At 40.8% G+C, this 12,035-nt stretch overlaps 1 protein-coding gene across 1 annotated transcript in view; it reads left to right on the forward strand.

The window, feature by feature from the left end:
* The first annotated feature begins 7,339 nt into the window (after nt 1–7,339).
* Nucleotides 7,340–12,035, forward strand: part of ZNF451 (zinc finger protein 451) — a 147,049-nt gene continuing 142,353 nt past the window's right edge. Inside the window, exons 1-2 of the mRNA XM_080807264.1 lie at nt 7,340–7,620; nt 8,199–8,282. Of these exons, the coding sequence (XP_080663390.1) occupies nt 7,600–7,620; nt 8,199–8,282 (105 nt within the window). The 5' untranslated portion in view covers nt 7,340–7,599. The remainder of the gene's footprint in view (nt 7,621–8,198; nt 8,283–12,035) is intronic.

Genomic DNA, 12,035 nt, shown 5'->3' on the forward strand with positions numbered 1-12,035 from the left:
TTTAATAAGTAGAGAAAGGAAGGTTTACTCAATAAATGATACTGAGGTAACTGGTAAATGAAAAATAATTATGTTCCTACTTCAAACTATATTCCATAAAGAATTCCAGATTAATAAAATACAAAAGTTGGACTGAGATAAAAAAAAATATATGTGAATGTTTTTATGTTATCTGAAGGAGAAAGACTTTGTATAGCCACAATAAGCACTCCTAAATCTCAAAGAAAAACTTACTAATATATGAGTTTCTACATTATAGTTACATTAAGATTTTTACCTAGTAGGGATCCCTGGGTGGCTCAGTCAGTTGAAGGTCTGCCTTTGGCTTGAGTCATGATCCTGGGGCTCTGGGATCCAGTCTGGAGCGGTGGGGGGGCCTCCTTCTCCCTCTACCTGCTACTCACCCGTTTGTATACACTCTTTCACACTCTTTCTCTCTCTCACAAACAAAATCATTTTTTTAAAAGATTTTGTTTATTTATTTGACAGAGAGAGAGATCATAAGTAGGCAGAGGCAGGCGGGGGGTGGGGTGGGGGGGAAGCAGACTCCTCACTGAGCAGAGAGTCCGATGCAGGACTCAATCCCAGGACCCCAAGATCATGACCTGAGCTGAAGGCAGAGGCTTTAACCCACTGAGCCACCCTGGCACCCCTCTCACAAATAAAGTTAAAAAAAAAAAAAGATATTTACCTAGTAGATGGAATCCCCCCAAAAAATAAATAAATAAAATAAATATATATAAAAAATATATATTAAAAAAATCCTAAAATATATTTTTAAAAATCCTAAAAAAAAAAATATATATATATATATAGTTTTTTATTTATTTTTTTTAAACTTATAATGGACAGTGTGGTCAGTATTTTCATCTGTTCTATGACATCGTTTTTCTCATGAGTATTTTTTACAGGATTTGAACTCACAACCCTAACTAAGATCAAGACCTAAGCTGAAATCAAGAGTCAGGCACTTAACCAACTTAGTCACCCAGGCACCCTTCCTCTAGATGAATTTTTAAATCCTTCTTTCAACTTTTACTCTCAAAAACAAAAATGCTAAATTTGGGGGGGCGGATTTTCCTTAAGTAATTTTGTAACATCGGGGGAATTTTTCTTTACAAAACTGATTCTTCCTGGGGCACCTGGGGTACCTTCAACTCAGGTCATGATCCTGGGGTCCTAGAATGGAGCCCTACGATGGGTTTCTTTGCTCAGTGGCAAGTCTGCTTCTCTTTCTCCCTCTCTCTCTGTGATTTCTCTTACTCTCTCACTCAAATAAATAAATAATTTTTTTAAAAAAACCCTCTTAGAGCACTTGATCCAAGTATTAACACTTATTTATTTATTTTGCCCTAGAAAAAAAGACATTTATTCTGCCCTGTAAGCACCTGCTACTCATTTTAAAAGTCCTCCCTGACTTACAGATTAAATGTTCCTAAACTTTGCCTGTGGGGAGTTCTTGCTTATTGTAGCAAGCTAAATGTACTTGGTTTATTATGACATAGGCAGGTCACTGATGTTCCTCTATTGTTAGAGTTTTAACAGTTTGAAGGGGCTACCTAGATTCTGCTGAGATCCCAACTTTCATACTCTTTAATATGATAAGAATGAGCACATTTGAGATCTTTGGGTCTGCACCCATTCAAAGTCACTTTGCCCATAATGGTGAAATAAGTTTTACACTGAATCTTAGCTCTGAGCTTTGTTAAGCTTTTGGCACTAAGTTTATTTTTGATTCCTAGGATTAAGAAAAAAACTTTGGGATTTGAGTATAGGTACTATCTTTTATCCTTTTGTTAAAGACGGCCTGTATCCGTTTTTCTCAGATCTTAATTTCTAAATACCATTTTCCACCAAAAGATAAAGCATTCCTTGTAGAAATGACAGATTCCAGGGCAGGAGCTGAGAAGGTACCAAATGTGCGTGGAACATTATATATTTTGCCAAAAAGTAAGGGCCTGCTCAAAGAATGATGGCCACATAAGGCCCCAAAAAGGACTCCAACTGGCCAAACATAAGGCTGCAAAAAGGACTCCAACTGGCCAAACCTGGGACAATCTGAGCACCAAAATAAATTAGGACGTTAATGGGTTATTACCCATTGAATAAAACTGAAATCCATGAATCCATAATAAAAATGAATAGATAAATCAAAAAGTAAAGGAGATAGGAAGACCTTTTATTATAGCAAAATGTCAATTAAAAATTTGGAAAGGATGGTAGAGTTAGAAAATTACTATTATTTACTATCAGAGTAATTATTATTATTTACTATCAGAGTAAAGATTGATTAGGCAAGAATCATCAGAGGATACTAAATATTGAAGTGTAAGTTTCATGAGGAGAGGGTATTTGCAGGTTCTCGGCATATTAAATCACAGATTGATTATAAATTACAAGGAGAAAAATCTAAATGTGCAGCAGAAAAAGTGGAAGAAAGTGGACAATACTTTGACCAGATGATTATTATCAATAATCCTCATCATTAATAAGGGACAGACAAACATCATGTGTCTCTGAATGTGAATCCTTAAAAGCAACACAAGATCACTTAAGTAGTATTCTGGCCAGGGATATAACCTGAATGTGATCATGAGGAAACACTAACAAACATAAGCTGAGGAACATTCTATAAAATAACTGGCTTATATTCTCCAAAAATGTCAATGATATGAAAGACAAGGAAAGGCTGAGAAAGAAACTGTTCAAAATTAAAGAAGAATAAACAGAGATAAAAATTTAAATTTAAAAAGGAAGGAGGGATGCCTGGGTCGCTCAGTCGGTTAGCGGCTGCTTTGGCTCAGGTCATAATCCCAGGGTCCTAGGATTCTTCAGCTCAGGTCATGATCTCAGGGTCCTGGGATCAAGCCCCACATCAGGCTCTCTGCTCAGCGGGGAGCCTACTTCCTCCTCTCTCTCTCTGCCTGCCTCTCTGCCTACTCGTGATCTCTGTCTGTCAAATGAATAAATAAAATCTTAAAAAAAAAAAATTTTTTTTTAAATTTTTAAAAACCTGAAACTGTAAAACTAATAGAAGAAAACAGGGGAAAAGCTCATTGATATTGGCCTTGACAATGATTTTTTTGGCTACAACACCAAAAGCATAGAAACCAAAAGCAAAAATAACCAAGTAGACAATATCAAACAAAAAAGCTTCTGCACAGCAAGGGAAATAATTAATAAAATGAAAAGCTAAACTTATAGAATGGAAGAACATATTTATAAACCCACATATCCAATAAGAGGTTAATATCCAAATATACAGGAACTGGGACGCCTGGGTGGCTCAGTTGGTTAAGCAGCTGCCTTCGGCTCGGGTCATGATCCCAGGGTCCTGGGATAGAGTCCCACATCGGGCTCCTTGCTCAGCGGGAAGCCTGCTTCTCCCTCTGCCTCTGTCTGCCTCTCTGTCTGCCTGTGCTCACTCTCTCTGACAAATAAATAAAATCTTTAAAAATATATATATATATACAGGAACTTATAAAACTCAATAGCAAAAAATCCCCAAATAAGAAATGGGCAGAGGACCTGAATAGACATTTTTCCAAAGAAGACATACAAATGGACAACAAGTATATTAAAAAGGGCTCAGGGTATCTGGGTGATTCAGTCGGTTAAGTATCTGCCTTCTGCTCAGGTCGTGATCCCAGAACCCAGGATCACACCAGGTTCCCTGTTGAGCTTCTCCCTCTTCCCCTACTTCCCACTCATGCTCTCTCTGGCTATCTCTCTCTCTCTCTCTCTCAAATAAATAAATAAAAATTTAAAAAAATTTAAAATAAAAAGGGCTCAACATCATTAATCATTAGGAATATACAAATCAAAACCAGAGTCAAACATCACCTCTTCTCTGTAAGATGTTTATTGTAAAAAATTCAAAAGATGACAAGCATTGGCCAAGATGTGGAGAAAAGAGAACGCTTGTCTACTCTTTGGTGGAAATGTAAATTGGCACACCATTGCAGAAAATAGTATGAAGTTCCTCAGAAAATTAAAATAGAGGGTCACTTGGGTTTCTCAGTCAGTTAAGCGTCCAACTCTTGATTTTTGGCTCAGATCATGATCTCAGGATCTTGAGATGAAGCTCTGTATTGGGCTCTGCACTGGGCGTGAAGTCCGCTTAAGATTCTCTCTTTCCTTCTGCCTTCCCTGCAAACCCCTCCCTCTCTCTAAAAAATAAAATAAAATAGAACTACTGTATGATCCAACAATCCCAATTCAGATATATATGCAAAGAAAAGGAAATTAGTATCTTGAAGAGATACCTGCACTCTGATGTTCATTGCACCATTATTCACAATAACTGAGACCTGGAAACAATTTAAGTGTCTGTTGAGAAATGACAGGATAGAAACAATGTGGTATATATACACAGTAGAATACTATTCAGCCATTAAAAAAGTCAAATTGAATTTTGAATAACTATACCAATTACAATAGCATCAAAAGATATGAAACCCCTAGTGACTAAACTGACAAGATGTGTGAAATATTTATACACTGAAAAATACTAAATGTTGCTGAGAGAAATTAAAGAAAACTGAAAATTTGAAAAAGATTAAAGCAGGAAGACTAACGCCACTTGGTTTCAAGACTTATTGCAAAGCTACAGTAATCAGGACAGCATAGTACTGGTGTCAAGATAGAAATACATCAACAGAACATAATAGAAAGTTTAGAAACAGACCCACAGATATATGAACAACTGGTATTTGGCAAAGGTACAAAGGCAATTCAGAGAGGAAAGGATAATCTTGTCAACAATGGGTGCTGAAACATTTATACATTCATATGCAAAACCATGAACTTCAATCCATACCTATCATAGGTAAAAATGAACTCAAAATGGATCACAGACCTAAAATTAAAACCTAATTATAAATTTCTAGAAGAAAACAAAGACAAAAATATTTGTAACTTGGGGCACCTGGGTGGCTCAGTGGGTTAAAGCCTCTGCCTTCGGCTTGGGTCATGATCTCAGGGTCCTGGGATCGAGCCCCGAGTCGGGCTCTCTGCTCAGCAGGGAGCCTGCTCCTCCTCTCTGCCTACTTGTGATCTCCATCTGTCAAATAAATAAATAAAATCTTTAAAAAAAAAATTTTGTAACTTTGCTTATGCAAAGATTTCTTAGATATACTACCAAAAGCATGATCAAGTAAAGTAAAAATTCTTAAGTAGACTTTGTCAAATGTAGAAACTTCTCATTGAAAGACAATTTTAAGAAAATGGGAAGGCAAGCTACAGACTGGGAGAAAATATTTGGAAATCACGTATCTGTTAAGGTCTTGAATCTAGAATAAACAATTCTTAAAATTCAATAAAGAAAGTAATCTAAATAATGGGCAGAAGACCTTAAAAGGCATGATCAATGAGGATATATGCAAATGAATGCATAAAAAGATTTTCGGAATTATTAGTAATTAGGTTAATGCAAATTTAAGTGATATCACCACACATCTATTAGAATATCTAAAATAAAAAAGACTATTCCAGGGGCGTCTGGGTGGCTCAGTTAGTTAAGCATTTGCCTTCAGCTCAGGTCATGATCTTAGTGTCCTGGGATGAAGCCTTGGGGTGGTCTCCTTTCTCAGCTGGGAGTCTGCTTGTCCTTCTCCCTCTACCCCACCCCCACTCATTCAGGCATGCTCTCTCTCTCTCAAATATATAAGTAAAATCTTAAAAAGAGAGAGAAAGAGAGAAAACTATCCCTGCAACAATTACTGAATTGAAAGGCATGAGCATATTTGGGCTACAGCCACATATTTACTGTTTGTTTTCCGAGAACTTAACTGAATGACTCCCACCTGCATCCATTCACAGTACATGTTCCATGGAACTCTCACCAGCACATTAGGAAAATTGTTTAAATTCAAATCTCATCTAGACATTTAAGAGATTTAAAAATGGTTAATTTACATGCAGCTTTTGGGTTTATCATCTTAGCAGATGTTTTTTTCTCAACTCTCATCTGCAAGTCCCAAATTTAGTTGGTACAAATGCACCTGCAGTTGTCGTGCACTGTGGAGAAATCAAACAGATCCATCAAATACTAGCTACCAACATAAGCAATCAAATGCCATGTTCTCATTTAGACCAGCAAAAACAGACCTCCAAATGAGAAAGTAAATATCTGCTGGGCTCAAATAACAGAAAGAGAGATAAAGCCAGCTGAAAAATTAACAGACAATATTTCTCCCAAAGAAATACTGCACTTGTAGAGTCAAGGTGACCTTGGTGACTAGTGCTTTCCTATTTACACAATGAGAAAATGTGTTCTCTAAAATCATGGAGTAACAGCTTTGTTGTTTGAAAATCTATTAGTAAGAATGAAATATTCCTCCCTTGGCTGATCACTGTGACACAGAGAACCAGCTTCACACCAAACCAAGGGCAGAGCTCCAGATAAGGGGGTTCTGGGCCAACAATCACTATCTATGTTATCTCTGTAGTTTTCAAGTTAACAGGACTCTGGGTCTACTTTGTAGTCTAGACGTGACCTTGATCTCTTTACACACAGCCCTAATTGGCTACTTATCAAAATACTGCTTCACAAAAGTTTCACCTACCTCTACCCTTCCTTAAAATTTCCTAATGACTCTATTCCTTTGTCTTGTAACATGTCTCATAGTTCCTCTGTTGTGTGATCTCATTCATAGCAGGTCACAGTCAAATTCATAAATGTGATTTGAGGGGACTACAGATTTGTTAGGTGATCTTAGGCTCATTGGGCCAGGAGAAAAAGGTTTGAAATAATATCGCCAGGGGGCGCCTGGGAGACTCAGTCGGTTAAGCATCTGCCTTCGATTCAAGACACGATCCCAGGGTCCTGGGATGAGCCCCATCAGGGCTCCTGCCTCAGCACAGTCGACTTCTCCCCCTTCCCCCACGCCCTGCTTGTGCGGTCCCTCTCTCAAGTAAATAAATAAAATCTTTATTAAAAATATCTTCAGTAAATATTTGTTTTCATAAACTATCTGTTCGCAATCATTTACGTGCAAATAATGAGAAGAAAAAAGTCAGCCACTAATTTGGTAAGGATCTAAGCAAACAATGAAAGAGCATTTTAACACCACTGATCTAGATTATCTAGACCAATATTTCTATTAAAAAAGAAGAAAAGGGAAAAACAGAAAAAAGAAAGGTGGGGAGAGGGAAACAGTGATTTAGAGGGAAAGGCCATCTAGTACACTGCTTTAGTGCGGTAACAGCCTACAGGACCGCAAGCGCCGCGGCTGAGAGCCCCTTTCCTCTCTTCAATATCGGGCGCGACCAGAACTACAACTCCCGGCTCCCCGCGCGGCCCGGGGAAGGCAGGCCGGGACTGCGAGACAGAGGCTCCGGGGGATAGCGGCCCAGAGCCGGTCGCTCCTCCTTGTGAAGCGGTTTCGCACCTCTTTCCGCCCGCGGCGTCGGTGGCGTCGGTGGCGTCGGCGGCGTCGGCGCTCACGCAGGGGCGGGTCACGGCGGCGCGAAGCGGTGCTGGGCGGGAAGGGAAGTCGTGGCGGCGGCGGCGGCGGCAGCGGCAGCGGGGACGGCAGCGACGGCGGCGGCGGCGGGGACCGCAGGAGCGGTGGTGCTGTCAGTTAGGCCGTCGGAGAAATGGGAGACCCGGGGTCGGAGGTGAGTGGGCGAGCGTTGGGCCGCGGCATTCTCAGGCGAGCCGGGAAGGGCTTTGTGTTTTGTTGAGAGTGAGGCCTGGTGCGCGGCGCCCAGCCGCCGCCGCGGCGGGCCGACAGTGTCCGCGTCTCGGGCCGAGCTCCGCGTTCGGGCCTGGTGCGGGTCTGAGCGGGGAACCAGCAGTAACAATGGCCGCCCGGCCGCCCCCGGCCCTGTGCGCCGGCCACGGGGGTCCCTGTTGCCGCTGCTCGGGCCGTGAGAGCGACATTTTGAGACAGGCTCGCTCTTCGGCGGTGTGCGTGCATCCCTCCTCCTTGAGGAGATTTGGGGAATTCGCAGGGGCTGGTAAGTCGTTTTCGGCGTCCCTCCCTGTGGATGGCTCCACGTCTGCAGAGGCAGAGCCCGACTCCATCGAGCCCTGTTCTTGGTGGGATTTGCGTGCAGTTGTGCTCAGTTCGGTTTCCTCGAGAGCTTGCTGTCTGTCTTACGCAGCTCTTCCTTTTTCGTTCTTTTTGGGAAGAATCTCTTCCTCCAGGTACGTGGCTGTCTGTAGATAAGCATGTTCTGGCTTATTTTTATAGATGATAGAGTCTGTCCCTCCAGCTGGGCCTGAGGCATCTGAGGCAACAACGGATGAAAATGAAGATGACATTCAGTTTGTCAGTGTAAGTAGCAACGAAATTCGGGTGTTTCCAATCCCAAACCTATGCGCGGTAAGCCGTTCTGTGATGATACCTCACCTGTCCGTTCGTCATTCAGCAGCTGGGTGTGAATGTCTTGCAGGTACTGGGCACTGGGGAGTGTGGCACAGGATTAGGGAATTTACCGAAAGGGGTCTCTGAGCACCTACGGGGCCACCACAAAGACTGTGCCCGAAAGGACACGTTGCACATGGAATCACGCTTCTTACGCCTTCATTAGCGCCACTTTATACTTCATCTGGGCAAAGTTGTGCTCTCTTAAGAGTGTGTTTGGAAGCAGGGCAAGAGTGTCCTTTGAAACACGACCTGCAGGTTAGAGGGAAGGGACCGTAGAAAGCAAGAAGGGTTGCAAGCACTCAAAGTGTGAGCGTTCTGGAGCTTCATAACGCCAAGGCAGGTAGCTTGAAGACTTCTCCAACCTCTGAGATCACCATGTTACAGCATAATGCAGGAGTTGACGTTCATAATGAAGACCCTGCATCACCAGGAACACACGTGGTTTTCAGACTGTCTTCCCTTTGGGACAGTGGTCTCTGAGCATTAGGAAGTGTAAGTGTGCAGATTTCTGGGCCTCACACCACACCTGCTGAATCAGATTTTGAAGGTGGGACCCAGGAATCTTCACTTGGGAACAGATAAAGGGACATGTGACTCTGTGAGCCATGCTTTGTAAAGCCTTGGTTTAGGGGAACTGGGGTCATGATGTATTGGGGGATGGTTTTCACCCAAAAGTGTAATGTTTTCTAAAAGGTCTGTTTAGGGGCACCTGGATGGCTCAGTCCTTAAGCGTCTGCCTTCGGCTCAGGTCATGATCCCAGGGTCCTGGGATCAGGCCCCACATCGGGCTCCCTGCTCAGCGGGAAGCCCCCCTCGCCCTCTCCCACTCCTCTGCTTGTGTTCCTGCTCTCTCTGTGTCAAGTAAATAAATATTAAAAAAAAAAAAAAAAAAAGGTCTGTTTAAAGTGGTAGCTAGCCAGAAACTTCTCCAAACCAGTGATTAGTTGAGGTTTGCTGTCAAAGTTGTATAATTTTTCTTTAAATGAGTGCCCGTTTAATGTTTTTTGTTAATTGCTATAGGTTTAGGACATCCTGATAATCCATTTTTCCAAATGTCAGTTTTCTAAATCAAATAATATCCCCTCTTTAAACGTTGCGGTGTTAAGATCTTGTTTCTTGTTTCTTTTTCCAGTAGGGTCATATGGAAAAAAAAATTTTTTTTAAGATTTTATTTATTTATTTGACACAGAGAGATCACAAATAGGCACAGAGGCAGGTGGGGGTGGGGTAGGAGCAGGCTGGATCCCAGGACCCTGGGATCATGACCTAAGCTGAAGGCAGAGGCTTAACCCACTGAGTCACCCAGGCCCCCCCCTCATATGGAAATTCTTTACAAGATATTTCCTTGACATTCTTCCCCATTAATAATACATATGGTAATCCCCCCCTTTTTTTTTTGACACTTGGGACCTTATAAGTTTGGGGGTACCAAGATAGATTGGATGTGGTTCTACCATCCCTATGTTGTAGAGTAATGATGTAGCTGTGGAAATTGAAGAGCCACAATGCCTTTTTTTTTTTTTTTTTTTTGGTACGGAAAAGCATTTGGAAGGAATATTTCATGGGTCTTTGGGAAAAATTTTTGTTCCTCCTGACTGTGGTTTAGAAACAAATGAATGGGACATTTTTTTTTTTAAAGATTTTTATTTATTTATTCGACAGACAGAGATCACAAGTAGGCAGAGAGGCAGGCAGAGAGAGGAGGAAGCAGGCTCCCTGCCGAGCCCCAATTTCAGGACCCTGAGATCATGATCTGAGGGGAAGGCAGAGGCTTAACCCACTGAGCCACCCAGGCGCCCCTGAATGGGACATTATAAAATTGATATTTTGTGCAACTAGAACTAGGAGTGACATGGGTGTTATAACAAGTGCCTTTGAGAAACAGAGGGAAACTACAAGATTGAGATTGGAAAAATAAATAGGAGTAAGTTTGTGTAATACTCTGGAATAAACAATTATGTGGTAAGCTCACTGAATTAACATACCAGATGTTCTTCAGCTGAGGTTTAAAACTCTCTTAATTTAATTTTAAATACAGAGAATCTTTTGCATTTTTGCATTCAGAGTTTTGTACATCCAACTTGATAGAACCTCTTATTTAATTCAGCCTTGTTTCAGAAAAGAGGATCGAATATTTGATAGATCTATGTGGAGAAGCAAATTACACAGGCATACCATGTTTTATTGTATTTGGTTTTATTGTGCTTCACAGATACTGTGTGTTTTCGAAGGTCTGTGGCAACCCTGTATCAAGCAAGTTAGTCCTCAACATTTTTCCCAACAGCATCTGGTCATTTTGTGTCTGTCACGTTTCAGTAATTCCCATAATAGTTCAAACTTTTTTTAATGATTATTGCTGATAACTCACTGAAAGCACCGATGATGGTTAGCATTTTTTAGCAATAAAGTATTTTTTAATAAGCTATGTACATTTCTTTAGACATTACATCAGACTACAGACTAGACTACAGTATAGTATAAACATAACTTTTTTTTTTTTTTAAGATTTTATTTATTTATTTGACAGGCAGAGATCACAAGCAGGCAGAGAGGCAGGCAGAGAGAATGGAGGAAGCAGGCTCCCCGCTGAGCAGAGAACCCAATGCAGGGCTCGATCCGGGGACCCTGGGATCATGACCTGAGCTGAAGGCAGAGGCTTTAACCCACTGAGCCACCCAGGCACCCCAACGTAACTTTTATATGCACTGGAAAACCTAAGAATTCATTTGACTCTATTGTGATAGTCGCTTTATTGTAATAGTCTAGAACTGAACCTGTAATATTTCAGAGGTATGCTTGTATACTCTAAGTGGAATTTCAGTATCAGAAAGAAGAGTAAAAATATTCCATATTTTATTTAATTTATTTATTTATTTTAAGATTTTATTTTTAAGTAATCTCTATATCCAACATGGGGCTCAAACCCACAACCAGGAGCTCAAGAGTCCATGCTCGCTTCAGGAGCACATACACTAAAAAAAAGAGTCAGGCTCCTATGACTGAGTCAGCCAGGTGCCCCCACACCCCCCACCATTGCCTTTAAATTGTTCCACAGGAAAAGAACAGTGATAATTTAATTCAGTTTTAGAATATACTCAGAAACAGAATTTACTTACCTTTATAACCCTATCCTCTGCTGGGCTCCACTAGTATATGCTTATTTCTCTGTTTTTTTATAGTACCATCAGTTAAAGATGAAATGCTCCTGGGTACAGTTCTCTGCTTGAGGGTTCTTCAGATACAAACAGTTACTACTTAACATACTCTATTATGAATTCCTGAGTCTTCCTATAAATCTCTTTCCAGCCTTCAGTCTGCATTATAGCACAGCATCCTCTTTGAGTTCTGCCATATGCATATACGCATGCGTGTAGCTAAACACAATATGCTAAAAGAATGATAAAAATTTGTAAGTACGAAAGGAGCCCTTTTATTACAAATTTTATTGTAATATACATATAGAAGAGTTTACTTCCTGATTGTTCTTCTAGCCTTTTATTTTAATACTACATTACTATTGTTGGATCATCTCGTTACTAGTCTTCCCACACTTCATACTTTCCTAATCTTGAACCACAGCTTTAATAGTGTTCCCATCTCAGCACTGTTGACTGGTTCATTTACCTATAGAATAAAATCTAGGGTTTTGACCCAGGTATT

Source organism: Martes martes (genome assembly GCF_963455335.1).
Source record: "Martes martes genome assembly, chromosome: 6".
NCBI classification, from domain to species: domain Eukaryota; kingdom Metazoa; phylum Chordata; class Mammalia; order Carnivora; family Mustelidae; genus Martes; species Martes martes.